The sequence below is a fragment of the Salvelinus fontinalis genome, unplaced genomic scaffold (assembly GCF_029448725.1).
Source record: "Salvelinus fontinalis isolate EN_2023a unplaced genomic scaffold, ASM2944872v1 scaffold_0032, whole genome shotgun sequence".
Lineage (NCBI taxonomy): Eukaryota > Metazoa > Chordata > Actinopteri > Salmoniformes > Salmonidae > Salvelinus > Salvelinus fontinalis.
The window spans coordinates 69,048-94,631 of record NW_026600241.1 but is presented as its reverse complement, the minus strand read 5'-3'; the positions used below and the strand labels follow the sequence as shown (position 1 = coordinate 94,631).

At 44.6% G+C, this 25,584-nt stretch overlaps 1 protein-coding gene across 1 annotated transcript; it reads left to right on the top strand.

The window, feature by feature from the left end:
* The first annotated feature begins 16,093 nt into the window (after positions 1–16,093).
* chrng (cholinergic receptor, nicotinic, gamma) lies at positions 16,094–25,240 on the top strand. The gene is made up of 12 exons (XM_055910819.1): positions 16,094–16,160; positions 18,891–19,030; positions 19,179–19,223; positions 19,346–19,470; positions 19,632–19,787; positions 20,483–20,580; positions 20,923–21,123; positions 21,645–21,759; positions 22,547–22,661; positions 23,235–23,508; positions 23,798–23,931; positions 24,120–25,240. Exons 1-12 carry the CDS (start codon positions 16,094–16,096, stop codon positions 24,342–24,344), a joined length of 1,695 nt encoding a protein of 564 aa, XP_055766794.1. The 3' UTR covers positions 24,345–25,240.
* The last annotated feature ends 344 nt before the right edge of the window (positions 25,241–25,584 follow it).

Below are 25,584 nucleotides of genomic sequence, written 5' to 3'. Positions count from 1 at the left end.
TCCTGTGTATACTGACTGAGATAAGGATAATACCTTACCCTGGTCACTTCTTAACGCTGGACTAACTCAGAGCAATGGGACTAGCGGATTTAAGATTGTCTTTGCATTTGTTTAATGGAACAGGAACCTTCTATAAGGGCACAAGGCGAGACCCAGATGCAGACACGGGAGGCAGATGGTTTGAGTCTTTGATATTTATTAAAAATCTAAAAAGGGGTAGGCAAGAGAATGGTCATGGAAAGGCAACAGGTCAAAACAGTGTGGTACAGTGAGGTACAGTGTGGCAGGCAGGCTCGAGGTCAGGGCAGGAAAAATGATCAGGCAGGCGGGTACAGAGTCCAGGAGGTACAGTGTGGCAGGCAGGCTCGAGGTCAGGGCAGGAAGAATGATCAGACAGGCGGGTACAGAGTCCAGGAGGTACAGTGTGGCAGGCAGGCTCGAGGTCAGGGCAGGAAGAATGATCAGGCAGGCGGGTACAGAGTCCAGAAAACAGGCAAGGGTCAAAACCGGGATGACTAGAAAAAGAGAATAGAAAAGGCAGGCGCACGGGAAAACCACGCTGGTTGACCTGGAACATACAGTACAAGACAAACTAGCACAGACAGACAGAAAACACAGGTTTAAATACCCAGGGGATAATGGGGAAGATGGGTGACCCCTGGAGGGGGTGGAGACACGCACAGGTGAAACAGATCAGGGTGTGACACTTTCTGACTAAAGCTGCACAAATGTCTTGCAGTGTATCTTGCATCAAAGGTAATCCAGCTCTGTGCTCCTGTGAAGTTATACTATGAAGTTATACTGTGATGAGTTACACTGTGATGAGTTACACTGTGATGAGTTACACTGTGATGAGTTATACTGTGATGAGTTACACTGTGATGAGTTACACTGTGATGAGTTATACTGTGATGAGTTACACTGTGATGAGTTACACTGTGATGAGGTATACTGTGATGAGTTATACTGTGAAGTGTTACACTGTGATGAGATATACTGTGATGAGTTATTCTGTGATGAGTTACACTGTCATGAGTTACACTGTGATGAGTTACACTGTGATGAGTTACACTGTGATGAGTTACACTGGGTACAGTAGACTAGTACTTCATAGCTTTAATACTGTGTGTGTCCTGTAGGGGGATTCTGGAGGCCCTCTGATCTACCAGGACCACGTGTCAGGTCGCTTCCAGCTGCAGGGCATCACGTCCTGGGGAGACGGCTGTGGGGAGAAGGGCAAGCCTGGGGTCTACACACGGGTCAGTGCCTTCTCCGACTGGATACTGGCCGAGATACTGAGTGAGTCACATGAACAGTAACACCGATAGCCATAGACTTGTCACAAGGCATAGACATATTACTTTCTTATGTAGTAAACATTAGCTCTGGTTGTCTGGCCATAAATCTGGAACATTTCTATCCTGTGATTTATATTTTCTATCCTGTGAGATAGAAAAACCAGTTTCTCTACTGTTTTGCCTAATCAGCATTCTAATATCCACTATCCCTTCTTCTTGGTTTACCTAGTGTCCTTTGGGAGCCGACATGTCCTGAGCTGCTGAAGACATCGGAGCTGTCAGAGGAGCAACAGAGGTCAGAGTTCAGGTCTCTGTGTCACTTCTACGCCCAGTCCTGCCCCCCCCCCCCCAGCCAGGGGACTGCTGCCTGCAGCCTTCTGGCCGAGGAGAAGTGTCTCAGCCGCTTCAAGAAGTGCCGTAAGTGTTTGAGCCGTAACACTCACAGCTATTTTTCTGTTTTACTATGACATTCATGAAGAAACCTGAAGTTAGGATGAGGACCATGAACTCCCGACTGCCCTATGTGGAGTGTATAAAAATGATACAATTAATGATACATTTAATGATACAATAGCTGTATTGTATGCAGCAATATGTAATGATGATGATAATATTGTTGTGACGCAGATGGATATTGGGTATTATAATGAGCTATTTCTCTGCAGATTACTCAAAATATGTCTTTCGCTGGACCTTAATCATGTATCTTTCATTTGTCCTCTCTCCTCCTCAGAGCTGCATTCGTTCCTGCAGACCCTGCTGAACCTTCTCCAGAGAGCAGAGGACTACATTAGAGACAAGGTAGACCTGACCTTCTTCACCCAAACCCTGCCTCAGCTGGTCAAACACATCTACAGCTCAGCCCTGACTGCCAAGGAAAGGGAGAGGAGGGAAATTCCACGGGGAACAGGTATGGCACTGGCTCCCCACTACTGCGCCCCTTCTAACCTCCTCGTACCATCTATCCCTCCCCACCCTGGCTCTGTTACTCTCCTACATTCGTCTTATCACCCACCACACACCCGACTACTACTACCCTACCACTCTACTACTTACTATCCTTGTACTTTAACCCCCCCCCCCCCCCACAACCCCTGCTAACCCCACCCCATTCCTCCTCAACACCATGTCAAAAACAACAAAACTCATACTTTATCCCTTTCTATAGATAACGATCCCATTTATTAATTATATTTATTATTATTAATATGCATTTATATATTCTATTTATTTGAATTATTATTATCAGTAGTAGTAGTATTATTATGAATTATAATTATTGTTATTATTATTATGAATACAGAAGTGCGTGTTCCATGGCTGCATGTGTGTAACTGGGGTATTATTTGTTAAAGAACAGGTAGGGGGTACTGTCCAGTCAGGGTCAGTGGAGACGGGTCCTGGGCTGTTCCAGAAGGTTGGCCCCCTGGTGGCCGACTGGGAGAACTACCTCAGGGGCATTGCTGAGGAGCTGGACACACAGACACATGGACAGACACATGGACAGACAAAGGGACAGACAGATGGACAGACACACGACTCCAAACCACTGAGCCTAGAAGGGAGTCTTTTCCTCCAGGTAGACTACAGTGAACTCAAACCACTGAGCCTAGAAGGGAGTCTTTTCCTCCAGGTAGACTACAGTGAACTCAAACCACTGAGCCTAGAAGGGAGTCTTTTCCTCCAGGTAGACTACAGTGAACTCAAACCACTGAGCCAAGAAGGGAGTCTTTTCCTCCAGGTAGACTACAGTGAACTCAAACCACTGAGCCTAGAAGGGAGTCTTTTCCTCCAGGTAGACTATAGTGAACTCAAACCACTGAGCCTAGAAGGGAGTCTTTTCCTCCAGGTAGACTATAGTGAACTCAAACCACTGAGCCTAGAAGGGAGTCTTTTCCTCCAGGTAGACTATAGTGAACTCAAACCACTGAGCCTAGAAGGGAGTCTTTTCCTCCAGGTAGACTATAGTGAACTCAAACCACTGAGCCTAGAAGGGAGTCTTTTCCTCCAGGTAGACTATAGTGAACTCAAACCACTGAGCCTAGAAGGGAGTCTTTTCCTCCAGGTAGACTACAGTGAACTCAAACCACTGAGCCTAGAAGGGAGTCTTTTCCTCCAGGTAGACTATAGTGAACTCAAACCACTGAGCCTAGAAGGGAGTCTTTTCCTCCAGGTAGACTATAGTGAACTCAAACCACTGAGCCTAGAAGGGAGTCTTTTCCTCCAGGTAGACTACAGTGAACTCAACTCTTCTTTCACACTTTAAAAGATTTGATTGGGTAATTTTCAGTCACTTTGTCTGTCTGCTACAGTAATGATTGTCTCCCATGAGGACCCTGTGTTGTACTATTTTACTGTACATTCAGTAGCTATAGCAACACTACTTAAAGGACCCTGTGTTGTACTATTTTACTGTACATTCAGTAGCTATAGCAACACTACTTAAAGGACCCTGTGTTGTACTATTTTACTGTATATTCAGTAGCTATAGCAACACAATAGTTTGCTTTACTGTTGTACTATGCTATACTGTTGCCAAACAGTACCATATATGTTAGTCTGTGCTTTACTATACCAGTTTTTAACCATGTTTCTGATGTAATTTCCAGGCAGAGGACCGCTCTCTCCGTCATTTGGAGGGGAAGTACCAGACCATGATCTGGGCCTTACGCTCCAAACTGTGCTCCAGACTCACTCCTCCAATCCTGCACCAGGATACAGCCCTCCTACAGCAAGACTCCCCCCACATTCCTGCTTTTCCCACCAGAGAGTCACTCACCTCATTCCCCCCTCCGGAATCTCAGTGGTCAGAATCTCTCTTCACAGCCCTCATCAGTGAAATCCGTAAATTCGGGACACAGAATGAAATGACGACAGAAGATGTAGAAATTAGTGTAACGTCTTTTCAAGAGGAGACGTTTTCTGATCCAGCATCAGTCATCTCAGTAGACCCTTCTGATTGACTTGACAAAGCTGTGACAGAACACACAACGTTACTGCGTCTATTCCCGTCTCTGTCCACTGTCAGCAGCACAACGTCTCCCATAGCAACAACCTCTGACTCCAGACAGACTCTACTTCCTGGTTCTCCCTCCCTCCGGGTTTCCCTCAACCACAGGAGACGCAGGAGTCTCCGCAAGAGGCAGATACCTAGGGTTAACGGTACGTGTCACAGTTAGGTCTATACAGTGCATTTGGAAAGTTACGTTTTGTTACGTTACAGCCTTATTCTAAAATTGATTAACCCTCCTGTTGTGTTTTTTTCATGTTAATTAATTCTGTGTTCCGCCCCATTATAGATGATTATAAATCCATAATAATACACATCTTATCACCTAATGTTGTGTTAGATCTTTTTCTCAACTTAAGTTCTTGTGAACATTACAAGTTGTGAACTTCTATTTGCTTTTATGGCCTGTACGCCTCATTGACCTGAGCTCATACAACTCGTTTTTGAGTTTTGGATTATTTTGACTATAATAAATACTCAGATGAAACATTGTGCTATTTATCACAGACTACTTTCTCCTCTAATGAATCTTCACTGGCAGTTTCCTGGCCTCTCCTCCTCAAAGATATGATCAAGAGCCTCACATACAGTATATCGTTTGGTCATTGTGCTGCCACAGAATGAATTGTGAGCAAGGCCTCAAAAAAAAAAACTGTTTAAAGGCACAGTCAACTTAGTGTATGTAAACTTCTGACCCACTGGAATTGTGATACAGTCAATGATAAGTGAAATAATCTGTCTTTAAACAATTATTGGAAAAATGACTTGCGTCATGCACAAAGTAGATGTCCTAACCGACTTGCCTTAGCTACAGTTTGTTAACAAGACATTTGTGGAGTGGTTGGAAAAACGAGTTTTAATGACTCCAACTTAAGTGTATGTAAACTTCCGACTTCAACTGTACGTGCATATACAGTACTATATTGTTGAAACAATTGATTTTCAGGACAAACTCTCTTAAAATGAATGATCAAAACAAAACCTGGATGCAAATATTATTATATTTCATGAATCACTTACATTTTGTTCAGTATGGGGAAAATGCTACATTTCCTGAAATGCATTAGTTTAACCCTCAAGTTGACCCTGAGGCCTTCAAAAAGAAGCCAAACAATAAAATCGTTAGTGGAAATATAATTGGCTATTCTATGCACTAAGGTTAAAAGAATATATGAACATTGTTTCCAAAGACAAGTGATATTCTTTGGTAAGTGTTACCTGTCAGATTCAATGAAACACTCATGTTCTATGACTGAGTGGAATTGATTTGAATCGCACTGAATGAAATAATATTTCCTGTCACTCAAACTCAAATTCTAATTCTACATACTGTGGGGGTGACCAATTCAATTAACAAATGTATAATTTCAACTCATGAGTTGAATGCGAGTCAATTTCAAACTTCTAATTTGAGCCAAACCCTGGCATGTAATGTCAAAGACAAGAGAACTCAAACCACTCAGACTTTATCACTTGTTCTTCCTTCAATTGATGTGTCACTGTATAACTATTTCATTCCATTTTCTCTCTCTCTCTCTCTCTCTCTCTGTCTGTCTGTCTGTCTGTCTGTCTGTCTGTCTGTCTGTCTGTCTGTCTGTCTGTCTGTCTGTCTGTCTGTCTGTCTGTCTGCCTGCCTGTCTGCCTGCCTGTCTGTCTGTCTGTCTGTCTGTCTGTCTGTCTGTCTGTCTCTGTGTGTGTTTCTCTCTCTCTGTCTGTCTCTGTGTGTTTCTCTCTCTCTGTCTGTCTCTGTGTGTGTCTCTCTCTCTCTCTCTCTCTCTCTCTCTCTCTCTCTCTCTCTCTCTCTTTCTTTCTCTCTCTCTCTCTATATATATATATATATATATATATATATATATATTCAATTCAAGGGGCTTTATTGGCATGGGAAACATGTGTTAACATTGCCAAAGCAAGTGAGGTAGATATTATACAAAAGTGAAATAAACAATACAAATTAACAGTAAACATTACACATACAGAAGTTTCAAAACAATAAAGACATTACAAATGTTATATTATATATATACAGTGTTGTAACAATGTACAAATGGTTAAAGCACACAAGTTAAAATAAATAAGCATAAATATGGGTTGTATTTACAATGGTGTTTGTTTTTCACTGGTTGCCCTTTTCTTGTGGCAACAGGTCACAAATCTTGCTGCTGTGATGGCACACTGTGGAATTTCTCCCAGTAGATATGGGAGTTTATCAAAATTGGATTTGTTTTCAAATTCTTTGTGGATCTGTGTAATCTGAGGGAAATATGTCTCTCTAATATGGTCATACATTGGGCAGGAGGTTAGGAAGTGCAGCTCAGTTTCCACCTCATTTTGGTGGCAGTGTGCACATAGCCTGTCTTCTCTTGATAGCCATGTCTGCCTACGGCGGCCTTTCTCAATAGCAAGGCTATGCTCACTGAGTCTGTACATAGTCAAAGCTTTCCTTAAGTTTGGGTCAGTCACAGTGGTCAGGTATTCTGCCACTGTGTACTCTCTGTTTAGGGCCAAATAGCATTCTAGTTTGCTCTGTTTTTTTGTTAATTCTTTCCAATGTGTCAAGTAATTATCTTTTTGTTTTCTCATGATTTGGTTGGGTCTAATTGTGCTGTTGTCCTGGAGCTCTGTGGGGTGTGTTTGTGTTTGTGAACAGAGCCCTAGGACCAGCTTGCTTAGGGGACTCTTCTCCAGGTTCATCTCTCTGTAGGTGATGGCTTTGTTATGGAAGGTTTGGGAATCGCTTCCTTTTAGGTGGTTGTAGAATATAACGGCTCTTTTCTGGATTTTGATAATTAGTGGGTATCGGCCTAATTCTGGAACACCATTATTTTGGTCTTACTGAGATTTACTGTCAGGGCCCAGGTCTGACAGAATCTGTGCAGAAGATCTAGGTGCTGCTGTAGGCCCTCCTTGGTTGGTGACAGAAGCACCAGATCATCAGCAAACAGTAGACATTTGACTTCGGATTCTAGTAGGGTGAGACCGGGTGCTGCAGACTGTTCTAGTGCCCTCGCCAATTCGTTGATATATATGTTGAAGAGGGTGGGGCTTAAGCTGCATCCCTGTCTCACCCCACGACCCTGTGTGAAGAAATGTGTGTGTTTTTTGCCAATTTTAACCGCACACTTGTTGTTTGTGTACATGGATTTTATAATGTCGTATGTTTTACCCCCAACACCACTTTCCATCAATTTGTATAGCAGACCCTCATGCCAAATTGAGTCGAAGGCTTTTTTGAAATCAACAAAGCATGAGAAGACTTTGCCTTTGTTTTGGTTTGTTTGGTTGTCAATTAGGGTGTGTAGGGTGAATACATGGTCTGTTGTACAGTAATTTGGTAAAAGCCAATTTGACATTTGCTCAGTACATTGTTTTCATTGAGGAAATGTACGAGTCTGCTGTTAATGATAATGCAGAGGATTTTCCCAAGGTTACTGTTGACGCATATTCCACGGTAGTTGTTGGGGTCAAATTTGTCTCCACTTTTGTGGATTGGGGTGATCAGTCCTTGGTTCCAAATATTGGGGAAGATGCCAGAGCTAAGGACGATGTTAAAGAGTTTTAGTATAGCCAATTGGAATTTGTTGTCTGTATATTTGATCATTTCATTAAGGATACCATCAACACCACAGGCCTTTTTGGGTTGGAGGGTTTTTATTTTGTCCTGTAACTCATTCAAGGTAATTGGAGAATCCAGTGGGTTCTGGCAGTCTTTAATAGTTGATTCTAGGATTTGTATTTGATCATGTATATGTTTTTGCTCTTTATTCTTTGTTATAGAGCCAAAAAGATTGGAGATCTCTCTCCCTCTCTCTCGCTCTCGCTCTCTCGCTCTCTCTCTCGCTCTCAGGTGCTAGTAGACCTGAGCTCTAAGAACGATCGAGGTCTGTACGAGGCACGGGTCAAGGCGGTGGTGGGGGGTCGACCTCTGACCTTTTACAGCCTGGTGGGTTTGGAGAACGAGTCCTTCTACCGTAGCATGCCACACATCATCGCTCTGGCGCTGGACGCTCTCAAAACGTAAACACTATCAACAACAGAACAAACACACGTCAACGACTCAGTGTAGAAATGGTCTGGAGTCAGCTTGTGGCGGCAGAGACCAGAGACATTATCTGCTGGGGAAATGAACCCAGAAGTGACCAGGAAACTGGAGACTACTCATTCAGATGGGAGGAGAGAGGGCAGGCGCTGGGCATTCTTGGAGACCTAAACATAATACACAGACACACACAGACACACACAGACACACACAGACACACACACACACACGCACGCACGCACGCACGCACGCACGCACGCACACGTACACGCACACGCACACTGAGCTGCCATATCTGTGTTAGTATATCACCTGTGATTCTCTCAAAGCAACTCTGCTTGTACTCTCTGAAGAACACAGACAGGAGTGGGACATTACAATATGACATAATTTCAGCCCATTGGAGAGCCTGACCTCTGACCTCTATCTGTACACATAGCCTTGAATGTAATGCCTTGCAATCGTTCATGGAGATAGCTTGTTGTTCTCCATGGCTGGCATAATGCAGTGAGACGCAGCCCATTCTATGAGCCGGTATAAAAAAAAGAAGTTATTCAAAAATGTCTGTCTTTTCTAAACAGTCCTTAAGCATTGATTGTACATGCTGTATGAGGGTATCTTTATTTTGCTATATTTATTTGTATAGGGAGACATGCTTTGTATTTTTGTAAAAAATCTCAGTAAAATGATTATCCCATCTTTTGTGCTTGGTGATACAGTATGCTGTAAGGTCATGTGAAGTGCACAGCAGTGAACGCTTGTCCTCGTGTCGACTCTGAACTCATTAATTCATACATCTTTTATAATCTATCAATGAATCAATCATGGTCCTTCTTAATTCAACCTCAAATAAGAGGTTGAATCAAGGTCTCATTTGTTTTGTCCATCGTCTACACTAGATCAGAATAAGCATAATGTTGACTCTTTAACATTAGCTTTCCTGTCAACACAGCAGCTGCTGTGATCCAGGCTGGAGGAATGATAGGGGGAAGGGAACCATCAACCCCCCGCCTCATCTCCATAGCCCTTATCCCTATTCCCAGACCCTGGTCATAGATCTGGGATTGTCTTTCAGGTCTGACATGATTTGGATGGTTTGTATACACACTATCAACAAACAATTGGCTTGATCTACCAGAGACAACTGCAGATGTGTTGACAGACCTACAGTTCACAGATCAGATCTCACCCTGATAGGAAATGTTATTTGGGTGATGATGGTGGTCAGGGTCGGGGAAAAGAAGGGAATGTCTGTCTCAGACTAGCTTTTTGTGAAGAAGTTGACTCAGGACTCAAAATGGAAGTTGAGCCATTCAAGATTCAACTAGTCATCTATTATGAAAACCATCATTATTGAATCAGATCTATTGAAGCTGGGCTGGGGGAAAAAGCCTGCACACACTACGGATCCTATGCCCGTCACTGCCCCAGAGGGAAAGCATGAGAAGTTTGGGGCTCCTAAAAAGAGCTAACCAGGTTGGGACGCGGGAGAAGGGAGAATAGGCAACAGGGCAACAGCTGTATAAACATACTGTAGACCTATACATCTGTTCCACCACATCAAGTTATCCACCCAGCCAAGCTAGCCTACAGTTTCTTTCATATGGAATTAGAGGGCTTTGGCCTCATGGTTTGGATCCGAGCTGAAACTTTCGACAGTGGGATCTGTTAAAATGAATAATCACATGATGACAGTGTAAAGTCAGTAGTTGTTAAGCTTAGATCAGACGCTAGGAAGTCTGTCATGTTGTTATTATATTATGCCTGCGTTCCCCAAACTCCGGTGCACATTTTGTTTTTCACCCTTGCGTTATACAGCTGATTCAAATAATTAAAGCTTGATGATGAGTTGATTATTGGAATCAGTAGTGTAGTGCTAGGGCAAAAAAACAATGTTTGTGGTCCCCAGGACTGAGTTTGAAGACTGCTGTATTATATCATATTATGAGTGTTATGCGCTGTAAACCAGTAGAATAATGATTTTTCTTGCTGATCCCATATCAGTCCTGAATTCTGGAAATCAATGCTAATATTCAAGCAAAACTGCATTAATACATTCTAAGAAGTGGTAAATACTGACGAAACAGCTTACCTGGCCTTTGGCCTTTTGTCTCCAACACATAAAGGACGATGGCGAAAATGTTTTGTCTGGCCAACAGACTGACTGACACACATCACAGACACCACAGCAAATGCTCTCCATGCCAGTAAGCAAAGCTATTATCACTAAATCATTCCAAATATGTCCCATACACAAACGATCTCCCTAGGGACTCTGTAAGCTGAACCTGGCTGTGAATTACAGGAGCAATTTAAGAGGGATTTTTCCATCAGGGTGCGAGTTGCTGCCGCCGCATGATGGCAAGCAGCTGTCGCTTCATGACGGCTAGTTGCTGTCGTCTCATGACGGCTAGTTGCTGTCGCCTCATGACGGCTAGTTTCTGTCGGTCGCCTCATGACGGCTAGCTGCTGTCGGTCGCCTCATGATGGCTAGTTGCTGTCAACTCATGATGGCTAGCTGCTGTCATCTCATGACGGCTACAGTAGTTGCTGTCACCTCATGAGGGCTAGCTGCTGCCGCCTCATGACGGCTAGCTGCTGTCGCCTCATGACGGCTAGTTGCTGTCGCCTCATGACGGCTAACTGTTGTTGCCTCATGATGGCTAGGTGCTGTCGCCTCATGATTGCTAGCTGCTGTTGCCTCATGACGGCTAGTTGCTGTCGCCTCATGATTGCTAGCTGCTGTTGCCTCATGACGGCTAGTTGCTGTCGCCTCATGACAGCTACAGTAGTTGCTGTCGCCTCATGACGGCTAGCTGCTGTCGGCCACCTCATGAAAGCTAGTTGCTGTCAACCTCATGGCGGCTAGTTGCTGCCGCCTCATGACGGCTAGCTGCTGTAATCTCATGACAGCTACAGTAGTTGCTGTCGCCTCATGACGGCTAGCTGCTGTCGGTCGCCTCATGACGGCTAGCTGCTGTCGGTCGCCTCATGATGGCTAGGTGCTGTCGCTTCATGACGGCTAGCTGCTGTCGCCTCTTAACGGCTAGCTGCTGTCGGTCGTCTCATGACGGCTAGTTGCTGTCGCCTCATGACGGCTAGGTGCTGTCGGTCGCCTCATGATGGCTAGCTGTTGTCGCTCACCTCATGACGGCTAGGTGCTGTCGCCTCATGAAGTCTAGCTGCTGTCGCCTCATGACGGCTAGCTGCTGTCATCTAATGACGGCTAGTTGCTGTCGCCTCAGGACGGCTAATTGCTGTCGCCTCATGAAGGCTAGTTGCTGTCGCCTCATGACGGTTAGCTGCTGTCGGTCGCCTCATGACGGCTAGTTGCTGTCAGTCGCCTCATGACGGCTAGTTGCTGTCAGTCGCCTCATGACGGCTAGTTGCTGTCGGTCGACTCATGACGGCTAGGTGCTGTCGGTCGCCTCATGACGGCTAGTTGCTGTCGGTAGCCTCATGACGGTTAGCTGCTGTCGGTCGACTCATGACGGCTAGTTGCTGTCGCCTCATGACGGCTAGTTGCTGTCGGTCGCCTCATGACGGCTAGTTGCTGTCAGTCGCCTCATGACGGCTAGTTGCTGTCGCCTCATGACGGCTAGGTGCTGCTGCCGCCTCATGATGGCTAGCTGTTGTCGCTCACCTCATGACGGCTAGGTGCTGTCGCCTCATGAAGTCTAGCTGCTGTCGCCTCATGACGGCTAGCTGCTGTCATCTAATGACGGCTAGTTGCTGTCGCCTCAGGACGGCTAATTGCTGTCGCCTCATGACGGCTAGTTGCTGTCGCCTCATGACGGTTAGCTGCTGTCGGTCGACTCATGACGGTTAGCTGCTGTCGGTCGACTCATGACGGCTAGGTGCTGTCGGTCGCCTCATGACGGCTAGTTGCTGTCGGTAGCCTCATGACGGCTAGCTGTTGTCGCTCACCTCATGACGGCTAGTTGCTGTCGCCTCATGACTGATAGTTGCTGTCATCACATGACGGCTAGTTGCTGTCATCTCATGACGGCTACAGTAGTTGCTGTCGCCTCATGACGGCTAGCTGCTGTCGGTCGCCTCATGACGGCTAGTCGCTGTCGCCTCATGACGGCTAGTTGCTGTCGCCTCATAACGGCTAGTTGCTGTCGCCTCATGACGGCTAGTTGCTGTCGCCTCATGACGGCTAGTTGCTGTCATCTCATGACGGCTACAGTAGTTGCTACCGCCTCATGATGGCTAGCTGCTGTTGGCTCATGATAGCTAGCTGCTGTTGCCTCATGATAGCTAGATGCTGTCGCCTAATGACGGCTAGCTGCTGTCGGTCGCCTCATGACGGCTAGTTGCTGTCAACCTCATGATGGCTAGTTGCTGTCGCCTCATGAATGCTAGCTGCTGTTGCCTCATGACGGCTAGTTGCTGTCAGTCGCCTCATGACGGCTAGGTGCTGTCAGTTTTCCCTAGCCACCGTGCTTCTACATCTGCATTGCTTGCTCTCTGGGGTTTTAGGCTCGGTTTCTGTATAAGCACTTTGTGACAACTTCTGATGTAAAAAGGGTTTTATAAATACATTAAGTGGATTGAGAATTGGTCTGGTAAACAAGCAGCTGTGAAAAATATACATGAAAACTCACAGGGTAAATAGTATGTTCTACAGCTTATCATGAGGTATTCTAACTCAGGTGAGCAGAACCTCGAGACCTCCTTAATATTAGAGATCAGCTGTTGTTACCAAAGAGACACACACTACCCCATTGAGCTTACCTGACACTGTCGTTCTATCCTGCCGATGCATAGAAAAAACAACTAGTTGTTTATTATCCATGTCCTTGTTCAGCCAAGTTTCTGTGAAGCATAAGATATTACAGTACTTCAGGTCCCGTTGACAGGATAGTCTTGAACAGAGCTCATCCAGTTTGTTCTCCAGTGATTGTAGATTCACCAGTAGAACAGAGGGTAGAGACGGTTTATTTACCCGCAGGCGAAGTGTCATCAGGGTGCCCCCACGTCAACCTCTATATCGTAGTTTCATCAGGGTACCCCCACGTCGACCTCTATATCGTAGTTTCATCAGGGTGCCCCCACGTTGACCTCTATATCGTATATTCATCAGGGTGCCCCCACGTCGACCTCTATATCGTAGATTCATCAGGGTGCCCCCACGTCGACCTCTATATCATAGTTTTATCAGGGTGCCCCCACGTTGACCTCTATATCGTAGTTTCATCAGGGTGCCCCCACGTCGACCTCTATATCGTAGTTTCATCAGGGTGCTCCCACGTTGACCTCTATATCATAGTTTCATCAGGGTGCCCCCACGTTGACCTCTATATCATAGTTTCATCAGGGTGCCCCCACGTCGACCTCTATATCGTAGTTTCATCAGGGTGCTCCCACGTTGACCTCTATATCGTAGTTTCATCAGGGTGCCCCCACGTCGACATCTATATCGTAGTTTTATCAGGGTGCCCCCACGTCGACCTCTATATCGTAGTTTCATCAGGGTGCTCCCAAGTTGACCTCTATATCGTAGTTTCATCAGGGTGCTCCCACGTTGACCTCTATATCATAGTTTCATCAGGGTGCCCCCACGTCGACCTCTATATCATAGTTTCATCGGGGTGCCCCCACGTCGACCTCTATATCGTAGTTTCATCAGAGTGCCCCCACGTTGACCTCTATATCGTAGTTTCATCAGGGCTCCCCCACGTCGACCTCTATATCGTACTTTCATCGGGGTGCCCCCACGTCGACCTCTATATCGTAGTTTCATCAGTGTGCCCCCACGTCGACCTCTGTATCGTAGTTTCATCAGGGTGCCCCCACGTCGACCTCTATATCGTAGTTTCATCAGGGTGCCCCCACGTTGACCTCTATATCGTAGTTTCATCAGGGTGCCCCCACGTCAACCTCTATATCATAGTTTCATCAGGGTGCTCCCACATTGACCTCTATATCGTAGTTTCATCAGGGTGCTCCCACGTTGACCTCTATATCGTAGTTTCATCAGGGTACCCCCACGTCGACCTCTTTATCGTAGTTTCATCAGGGTCCCCCCACGTTGACCTCTATATCGTAGTTTCATCAGGGTGCCCCCAAGTTGACCTCTATATCGTAGTTTCATCAGGGTGCCCCCACGTCGACCTCTATATCGTAGTTTCATCAGGGTGCTCCCACGTCGACCTCTATATCGTAGTTTCATCAGGGTGCCCCCACGTCGACCTCTGTATCATAGATTCATCAGGGTTCCCCCATGTCGACCTCTATATCGTAGTTTCATCAGGATGCCCCCACGTCGACCTCTATATCGTAGTTTCATCAGGGTGCCCCCACGTCGACCTCTATATCGTAGTTTTATCAGGGTGCCCCCACGTCGACCTCTATATCGTAGTTTCATCATGCTGCCCCCACGTCAACCTCTATATCATAGTTTCATCAGGGTGCCCCCACGTCGACCTCTATATCGTAGTTTCATCAGGGTGCCCCCACGTCGACCTCTGTATCATAGTTTCATCAGGGTGCCCCCACGTCGACCTCTATATCGTAGTTTCATCAGGGTGCCCCCACGTCAACCTCTATATCATAGTTTCATCAGGGTGCCCCCACGTCGACCTCTATATCGTAGTTTCATCAGAGTGCTCCCACGTTGACCTCTATATCGTAGTTTCATCAGGGTGCCCCCACGTCGACCTCTGTATCATAGATTCATCAGGGTGCCCCCACGTCGACCTCTATATCGTAGTTTCATCAGGGTGCCCCCACGTCGACCTCTATATCGTAGTTTCATCAGGGTGCCCCCACGTCGACCTCTATATCGTAGTTTCATCATGCTGCCCCCACGTCGACCTCTATATCGTAGTTTCATCAGGGTGCCCCCACGTCGACCTCTATATCGTAGTTTCATCAGGGTTCCCCCACGTCAACCTCTATATCGTAGATTCATCAGGGTGCCCCCACGTCAACCTCTGTATCATAGATTCATCAGAGTGCTCCCACGTTGACCTCTATATCGTAGATTCATCAGGGTGCCCCCACGTCGACCTATATATCGTAGTTTCATCAGGGTGCCCCCACGTTGACCTCTATATCATAGTTTCATCAGGGTGCCCCCACGTTGAACTCTATATCATAGTTTCATCAGGGTGCCCCCACGTTGAACTCTATATCGCAGTATCTTTCTCTTCCGAGTTTCGGGGATGAGGGCCTGGTCCGGGGCGAGCAGTATGTCCGGTGCCTCTGAATCTTTGAAGTGGAAATCTTCATCCAAATCGAGGTTCGTGATTGCTGTTCTTTTCGGTCATAGGAAACGATGGCAAAAACATTATGTACAAAAAAAGTTACAATCAGTGTAAAAAAACACAAAATTAAATAACGGGTAAGGAGCACGTAAAAGGGCCGCTACACATTCCAGTGCCGTGTGTGTGTGTGTGTGTGTGTGTGTGTGTGTGTGTGTGTGTGTGTGTGTGTGTGTGTGTGTGTGTGTGTGTGTGTGTGTGTGTGTGTGTGTGTGTGTGTGCGTGTGCGTGCGTTGTGACAGCTGACAATGCAGTCCTGGGATAGACAGTAGGAGTGCAGCGCTCCAGAAATACTTTTAGGGCCATAAGACAGTAAACCCTCCCCTGAAACTGACACATCCCTGACCACCACACACACACAAACTAACAACTACACGCCACCCCTACCACACATCACCCCTCACCCCTTGGCCAGGTGGCAGCCAAACCTAAAGAGTAGTATCGGTGTGAAACGATAATAATCTCAGTCCCAGAGATGGCGGCAGGATCTCAATGCTTTCTACCACTCGGTCTGTGGATATTTCTCTTCATCTTCACTACTGGTAAGAATGTTAGCATCCACTTTACTGTGTAAGCATGGCTAGTTTCCAGAGGTATTTCAATTGGTATTTTATTGGTATTTGGTGGAATGTCAGGGTATGGGATGAGTAGCTTAAACAGGTTTTCTGAGCGATTGGCAGAGCATTATGACAATGAGTTTAAAGCTTTTGCATACACTTCAAAATGGCACAAATGTTTTGCATAATTTGAAAGTGTCACTAGAGAACAGAATAAACAATTTAAAATAGTTGAACTATTTTTGTGTGTTCCAAAAAAAAAGGCCGTTAGGGAAGCTGTCTTTTGATTAAAAACTTCTTAAGCCTAGGTGTCTCGCTGGTCGGACAACTTCCGGTGAAACTGGAGGGCGCGCAATTCAAATAAATAATCATAAAAATTATGGATATTAAACATTTAGGTACATACAAGTGTCTTTTATCGGTTGAAAGCTTAAATTCTTGTTAATTTAACGGCACCGTCCGATTTACAGTAGCTATTACAGTGAAAGCATGCCATGCGATTGTTTGAGGATGGCGCCCCACATCAAAATATTTTTCCACCGGCACAGGTTTCATAAATTCACAAATAGCGATAAAATATTTACTTACTTTTGGAAAATCTTCCTCTGATTTGTCATCCAAAGGGTCCCAGCTATAACATGTGTTGTTTTGTTAGATTAAAAAAAAGTCTGTTTAGTTGGCGCCATCGATTTGAGTAATCCACTCATTCAACATGCAGAGAAAGGAATCTGAAAATCTACCCCTAAACTTTGTTTCAACAAGTCAAAACACGTTTCTATTTACTCATCAGATACCCTAAAATGTAATCAAACTATAATATTTCTTACGGAAAGAAGTATGTTCAATAGGAAACCGATTTTAGCAGGTGTGTCTTGTCTTCATGGCGTGCCCAAACACGAATTTCCAAGACTGTGTCCCTGTACTAAAACTGATATTTCTTATTAATTTTGGAAGTTACAAGCCTGAAACCTTGAACATAGACTACTGACCCCCTGTGGAAACCATAGGAATTGCATCCTTGGAGCTAGAATTCAGTATGCCCCTATACTTTCCATTGTAAGAGCACGGTCTCTCAAAAAAAAAATATTCTGGTTGGTTTTTCTTTGTATTTTCTCCTACCATATCTATTGTTTTATATTGTCCTACATTATTTTAACATATCTACACACTTCAAAGTGTTTTCTTTCCAATGGTACCAATTATATGCATATCCTGGAATATCTTGACAATGTTTGTTTTTTATGTCTTTGAAGCTGGAATAAAATACATATTTTAGCTGTTTGTATATAACATTGAAAGAATAATTTGCTGCAGGAAAAACACATCACATTCACAGAATGCTACACCACATGACCAAAAGTATGTGGACATCTGCTCGTTGAGCATCTCATTCCTAAATCATGGGCATTAATATGGAGTTGGTCCCTCCTGCTATAACAACCTCCACTCTTTTGGGAAGGCTTTCCACTAGATGTTGGAAGTTGTTTCCATTCAGCCACAAGATCATTAGTGAGGTAATGCACTAATGTTGGGCGATTAGTCCTGGCTCACAGTCGGCGTTCCAATTCATCCCGAAGGTGTCCGATGGGGCTAAGGTCAGGGTTCTGTGCAGGCCAGTCAAATTCTTCCACACCGATCTTGACAAACCATTTCTGTATGGACCTCGCTTTATGCACGGGGGCAGTTTCTTGCTGAAACTGTTGCCACAAATTTGGAAGCACAGAATTGTCTAGAATGTCATTGTATGCTGTAGCATTAAGATTTCCCTTCACTGGAACTAAGGGTTCTAGCCTGAACCATGAAATACAACCCCAGACCATTATTCCTCCTCCACCATACTTTACAGTTGCCACCATGCATGGGGCAGGTAGCGTTCTCCTGGCATCCTCCAAAGGCAGATTAGTCCGTCGGACTGCCAGATGGTGAAGTGGGATTCATCACTCCAGAGAACACGTTTCCACTGCTCCAGAGTCCAATGGCGTCGAGCTTTACACCAGCCGACGCTTGGCATTGCTCTGCCATGGAAACCCATTTAATTAAGCTCCCGACTAACAGTTCTTATGCTGATGTTGCTTCCAGAGGCAGTTTGAAACTCGGTAGTGAGTCTTGCAACCGAGGACAGGTGATTTTTACATGCCACGCACTCGGCTGTCCCGTACTGTGATCTTGAGGGGCCTACCACTTCGCGGATGAGCCGTTGGTGCTCCTAGACGTGTCCACTTCACAATAACAGCGCTTCCAGTTGACCGGGGCAGCTCTAGCAGGGCAGAAATTTGACTTGTTGGAAAGGTGGCATCCTATGACGGTGCCACATTGAAAGCCACTGAGCTCTTCAGTAAGGCCATTCTACTGCCAATGTTTGTCTATGGAGATTGCATGGCTGTGTGCTTCATTTTATACACCTGTCATCAACGAGTGTGGCTGAAAAAGCTGAATCCACTCATTTGAAAGGGTGTCCACATGCTTTTGTATATATCATGTAGTTTTAGCTGACATCCAACCTTGTGTGTTCCCCTATTGAAGTATTAATAACTCACTCTATCTCCCTCTATATCCCACTATCTCCCTCTATCTCCCTCTATCTCACCCTATCTCCATCTATCTCACCTTATCTCCCTCTATCTCTCGCTGTCACTATTTGTCTCTCTCACTCTAACCCACTTGGCGTCTCTCATTGTATCTCACTCAATCATTTTGTCTCTGATTGTATCTCAGCAGTAGCAGGGGTGAACCTGGAGGGGGAACTGTTTAAGGACCTGATGAGAGGCTACAACAAGAACGTCCGGCCCATGGAGAAGAGTGGTGACATCACACAGGTCACCGTCAAGATGACTCTCACCAACCTTATTTCCCTGGTCAGTGTGTCAGTGTGTCAGTGTGTCTGTGTGTGTGTGTGTGTGTGTGTGTGTGTGTGTGTGTGTGTGTGTGTGTGTGTGTGTGTGTGTGTGTGTGTGTGTGTGTGTGTGTGTGTGTGTGTGTGATCATCTTGCTTTCCATCCCTAGAATGAAAAGGAAGAAGCCCTTACAACCAGCGTCTGGATTGAAATGGTAAAATCCCTTGTCGACTCAGGTTAAACACTCACACAGTGGCTTTAGTACCACACCATGTCTCTCGACTCTTTGTCTTCGTTTCCTTTCATATTCTATTTATCTGCTTTTTCCATTGTCAGAAATGGTGTGACTACAGGCTGAGGTGGGACCAACCTCCCAGGTCTATCCTGTATGGAAACCTCACCTCCCAGATGAGGATCCCATCCAAGAGCATCTGGCTGCCTGACATCATCCTGGAGAACAAGTGAGTCTAGAAAGCATGACGTAAAATCATCACTTAACGTGCTGGCCAAGGGAACACTGCAGATTCATGATAATGGCATCCATGTTAGGAAGTTGTCCGATTTGAGACAAAACATGTGATCCCATACATAACCTCCCTCCTTTCTCTCTCTCTCTCCAAAGTGTAGACGGAAAGTTTGAGATAGCCATGTACTGTAATGCCCTGGTGTCTCCTGGTGGCTGTGTGTACTGGCTGCCTCCTGCCATCTATCGCAGCGCCTGCTCCATCACCGTCAACTACTTCCCCTTTGACTGGCAGAACTGCACCATGGTGTTCCGGTATGGGCGTCACAGTCACACACACCCCACTAATGACTAATCTCAACTGAAAATAACCACCAGCTGGAGGTAGCCTAGCGGTTAAGAGCGTTGGGCCAGTTACCCAAAAAGGTTGCTGGTCTGAATCCCCAAGACGGAAAATGCCGTTCTGCTCTTGAGCAAGGCAGTTAACCCCCTGACAACAACTGCTTCCCGGGTGCTGATGACGTTGATTAAGGCAGCCCCAACATCTCTTTGATTCAGTGGGTTTGGATTGAATGCAGACTAGACATTTTGGTTGCAACTGACTAGTTCGCCCTTATCCTCCCGGGGCCGTTATACTGTATACCCCTTCAGCAGATCTGAAAGAATTGAGTAGAGGCTGGATTAAATCCACATCGCAAAGCTCTGTTATAATGTAAAGTTCATTTCCGATTCAGCCGACACGTGCAGCATTTACTGTGAATGCAGTCTCTGCGAACGCAGGAACATTGCCTTTACATTTCATTCGAGCTATAAAATAGATCTTCCACGATAGGGATTTAATCCAATCCAAAGTGTACGCAAAATGGTCTGGGAAACCAATCGATTAAACCGCAAATATAAAAAACATCAAATTAGTCAATATGAGACGCAGCTTATTGGTGTGTCAGTGGAGGTTCTGTGTTTTTAGTTTCACGGTTATGGATGACTGTTTCCTCTATCCCTGTGTTCAGTTCCCAGACCTACAACGCTAACGAGATAGAACTAGTTCTTACAGAGGAGGACAACCAGCCTGTGGAGTGGGTGGTGATCGACCCCGAGGCTTTTACAGGTATTGTAGTAACCCTGCCGCAAACACCTTGACTGATTTATGTGTTTTTTTTTGTGAGCGTATGAAAAATACAAGGAACATTAGGGAACAGAGGATAACATGAGAGCATTTTACAACAAGACAATTTTTTAAAAATAGAATCGTCAATAAAAGCTCAATTCAATTTGGGTTCTGTTTCTTAAAAACAAATACAAAGTTCTTGCATCATCTGGGATCTGAACAGGATTCAAACCTCTTGTTCTCTCGTTATCTCATTCTAGACAGAATTGGATAATGTTATAAGCAGCATACATGGAAGCCATGACACTATTCATATTAACTCTAGCTCTCGTCTGTTGCCAGAGAATGGGGAGTGGATCATCAAACACAGGCCTGCTAAGAAGCTGATTAACCAGCGCTACACTAAAGATGAGTTAGAGTACCAGGAAGTGGTGTTCTTCCTGATGATCCAGAGGAAACCTCTGTTCTACGTCATCAACATCATCGTTCCCTGTGTCCTCATCTCATCCCTGGGCCTGCTCGTCTACTTCCTGCCTGCCAAAGGTGACGACTGCATGGACACACCCACACACGGACGCATACACATGTACACGCACACACACGTTCATACACACACACACACACACACACACACACACACACACTCACGCACGCACGCACGCACGCACGCACGCACGCACGCACGCACTCACTCACTCACTCACTCACTCACTCACTCACTCACCGCACTCACTCACTCACTCACTCACTGTCCGCACTCACTCACTCAGTCACTCACTCACTGTCCGCACTCACTCACTCACTCACTCACTCACTCACTCACTCACTCACTCACTCACTCACTCACTGTCCGCACTCAAGACATTCACCTAACCTACCCGGTAACACTTCTGATACACCTATAGATGCTTGTGAAACCCAGTACATACAGTATTTCATTGTCTGATGAAGAACTGCATGTCGCTCCGGATAGGAGCTGCTAAATGACTAAAATATCAATGTAAATGTAGATTTTCATCAACTGATTGACTCTGTGCTTGTGATCTGATTTTGGTTTTGGTCAGCTGGGGGTCAGAAGTGCACCGTGTCCATCATGATTCTCCTGGCCCAGACTGTCTTCCTCATCCTCATAGCCAACAAGGTTCCAGAAACCTCCCAGACTGTTCCTCTTATCGGAAAGTAGGACCACTTATTTTAATATAATTTACTTAGACTATATTTTACTGCTTCCCTTTAAGTAAAATGTTTTAAACTTCTTCAACTACCACAAAAATACTTCTAAAGAGTGGAAGCAAGTCACACAATTTTCTTAATGGAAAACGACCTTTTGGTTCTAATATGTTATTCTATTAAAAACAAACAAAAAAATGTTTTAAGTGAGAAGTAGCCATTGGTCGGATGTCGATAAAGAAAGGAAATTCACGAGCCCCACAATGCCTACTGTACTTTACCCATGCTCTACCAAGGTTTTCCAGCACACAGCTTTGACCTGCTACAGTAGCTATGTTGGTATTGTACTTCAAACTATGTGTAGGCAGGTTGTTTAGGATTCAAACCTTCTCAAACAGCTTAATTCATACTGTTAGAGGAGGTTCTCCCACAATAACGTGATTTGTACCGCATACAAGGTAAAGTATGGGATTCTTCCCACATCACACTAAGACATTACCCCATTCCACTTCCTTTTCAAGCTTTGTTTTATTATATCGATGCTGGCTTATATAGACCATCAGGCTTGAATGAGTGAGATGTTTTGTCTTGTAGTAATGTGGTGCCTACCTGTATTTCCTTAAATCTTTATTTTAGCAAAAAATGTCAAAATATTTAATAACGTATTTTTTTTGTCAGTAGGTGTCCAACGTAACAACAGGTCACTCATATAGAGGTCTTTAACATAGATCTATAGAGCCTCCTGCAGTCCGGATTTCTGTAACCGTTAGCTTTAATGGCTTCATGTGTTTTGTAGGTACCTGATGTTTGTCATGTCCGTGACCACCATCATAGTAATGAACTGTGTCATCGTGCTGAACCTGTCTCTAAGGTCCCCCAATACACACATCATGAACAATAAAGTCAGGAAGGTAAGACTGTAAAACTGTGACCAGCAAGTCTCTAATGTGGTTTTATATGGTCCTCTGCATTACCGGATGGCTTGTTAGGCCATAAGCGAACGTTTGGCTGATCTGGACTGGTAGTGTTGACCAGGGATGGGGTCAATTCAGGAATTAAACTGAAATTCTAATTCACAAATAGATTTTTAAAAATCTAATTTGAATGATTTATCAATAAACTGAGGACAAGCAATCTATCTATCTCTCTATCTCTCTCTCTCTATATATAGATATGTATATCTCTCTCTCTCTATATATATATATATATATATATATATATATATAAAAAATTGACTTCCTGAATTGAGTGTCTTCAATTCGAATTGGCCCCATATTTACATTTTAATAATTTTGCATACGCTCTTATCCAGAGCGATTTACAGGAGCAATTGGGTTTATGTGCCTTGCCCAAGGGCACATCAAAAGTGTATGCTAGGGGATTCGAACCAGCGACCTTTCATTATTGGCCCAATGCTCTTAACCGCTAGGCTACCTACCCCAACTCTGGTGTTGACCTTTGACCCTTGACAATGTTGACCTCAGGTCCTGTTGAACATCCTGCCTCGGCTGTTGAGGATGCAGATGCGACCTTGGACACCGTCTGTGGACTGTGACTTCAGTGATGGAACCGGTAATGGTCACAGTTACAGCACCGACAGTGGGAGTAACACATTTCTAGTGCCCTGCCGGCGCCGCAGCTCCCTAGGACTCATCATCAAGGCAGAAGAATACGTCATGAAGACGGCCCGGTCTGAACTCATGTTCTCCAGGCTCAGAGAGAGAGACGGCCTCATGAAATCTGCACTGGAGAAGATCTGTGAGTAGTGTTACATATAGAATATTACAATGGGAATTGATGGGAATGTTTGTTTACACTGTACTTACCCTCCACTTAGGATAAGGATAAGGGTTAGTATAAGGGTTAGGGTTGAACCAGCAGCTGGACATGAAGCTAGGGTTAGGTTTGCTGCTGTAAGTACAGTGTAATTACACTATAATAAGGGTAGTTTAATGTAAAGTGTTAACATATTTTGAATCTTAGCTGCGAGAAAATTGCAAGAAATGTGTATAGGTTAATAATTCTCTTTTTTAACCTTTGACCCTAGATAACAGTCTTGATGGGGGTACGGCACAGGATCTGGGGACCAGCCTGGCCCAGGCCTCACCGGAGGTGCGCCAGTGTGTGGAATCCTGCAAACATATTGCCAAGAGTGCCAGGCAACAAAACAACTTTGAGAATGTGAGTCTCCCAAATGTGTTTCACCCACCTGCGTGATGCACAGTTACCATTTTGTGCCAGAACATGTTTCACTCTGTAATACCGTTCATTACTCTTTCTTTACTGAAAGGAAACTGATTTCCAAACATTTAGAGTGATTCTCCACTTCTTAGTCTCCCCTCTGACCTGTCCCTCTGATGCCACAACAGGAGAATGAGGAGTGGTTCCTGGTTGGCCGGGTGATTGACAGGGTGTGCTTTATCGCCATGGCGCTGTCGTTCTTCATGGGCACCATCGGAATCTTCCTGATGGGGCATTTCAACCAGCCCCCCTCCGTACCTTTCCCTGGTGATCCCAGGAAGTACCTTCCTCCGTTAGGGAATAACATCACCGATCTCTCTGGGAATGACATTGGTGAAAATCTACTGGGTTGAGAAATGTCCATAAACCAGGAAGAGGTCTGAAAATGGCACTAGAAAGGAATGGGTTTTAGCACAGGTTATTGTGGCTACAGAAAGCTTTGAGAGATCTATGATTATGTATGTATTGGTGGTCTGAGACTGAAACTAAACCATGTGGGTCTGTCACAGGTTTTGCACTTTAGGAGTTTGGTCATTCAGTGAGACAACAAAGATTTTGACAGTGGATTATAGATGTCCATACTAATTACAAAGGGATATGCTTGACCATATGCACTGATGCCTTGTATGATATGTGTGTTTCAGAGAAATGGTTGAAGGTGGTATTTTTTAACATAGATATTACCACTGAGTAATATGCTAAAGTTTTATCACACTGTTATGTTTACTTTCTTTAAGGCAACCCAACCAGGACCAGAGTAGACGTAACCTAATAAATGTATATCCGGGACACTCCAATTAGTATGATATGTTACGTTTCGTACGGTGTGTATTCATTTGTGGATGTCCATCATCCATTTCATATAATATATTACGAATTACAATTTGTACAATATGTTACGGATTTCAAAAGATATATGTTACGAATTACAATTTGTTGTTACTAACGTTAGCGGTAGTAAGTAGTTGTAAAGATGCTAATTAGACAAAATGCTAAAGTTGTACGTGATGAGATTCAAACACACAACCTTTAGTTTGCTAGACCTTCGCATTATACGTCTACCCATCCACCCCGACCAACCATCCTACTTAAGTTACCTTCTATCTTATGTAACCATACCGAACATAACATATCATATTAATTTCAGTGCCCCAGATTTACATTTACTATGTTACGTCTAGTCTATGAGACCAGGCTGGGCAACCATCATCCATCATGTTTTTTGTAAAATGGTTAATTTAGTTTTAGATTTTGATATTAATCAGCGAACACATTGTTCTCTTTTCTAGATTGTTGATCATACACGTGTTTTTTGTTGTTGTTCAAAGATTAACTTTGTTTCATTAAAAGTAAAGGTATAACAACTTTTGGTAGTATGGGTGTGAGGCAGAGTCAGAGAGACCCCCCCCCCCCCCCCACACACACACACACCACCATACAACATAAACACACGTTTGTGAGTATAACAAACACACGCGTGGTAACACACAAACACACATGCATATAACTTGTTCTCGCAAACACACACACACACACACACACACACATAGTAGAGCACTAGATAGAAGCCTACTTCACCCATCCCTGTTTGAA

What these genes read in the sequence shown, in the direction of transcription:
- chrng (XM_055910819.1), top strand. Translation starts at nt 16,094, where the DNA reads ATGGCGGCAGGATCTCAATGCTTTCTACCACTCGGTCTGTGGATATTT. An exon ending in CCAGCGTCTGGATTGAAATG is followed by an intron (nt 19,224 to 19,345) that starts GTAAAATCCCTT and finishes TTCCATTGTCAG; the next exon opens with AAATGGTGTGACTACAGGCT. An exon ending in GACATCATCCTGGAGAACAA is followed by an intron (nt 19,471 to 19,631) that starts GTGAGTCTAGAA and finishes CTCTCTCCAAAG; the next exon opens with TGTAGACGGAAAGTTTGAGA.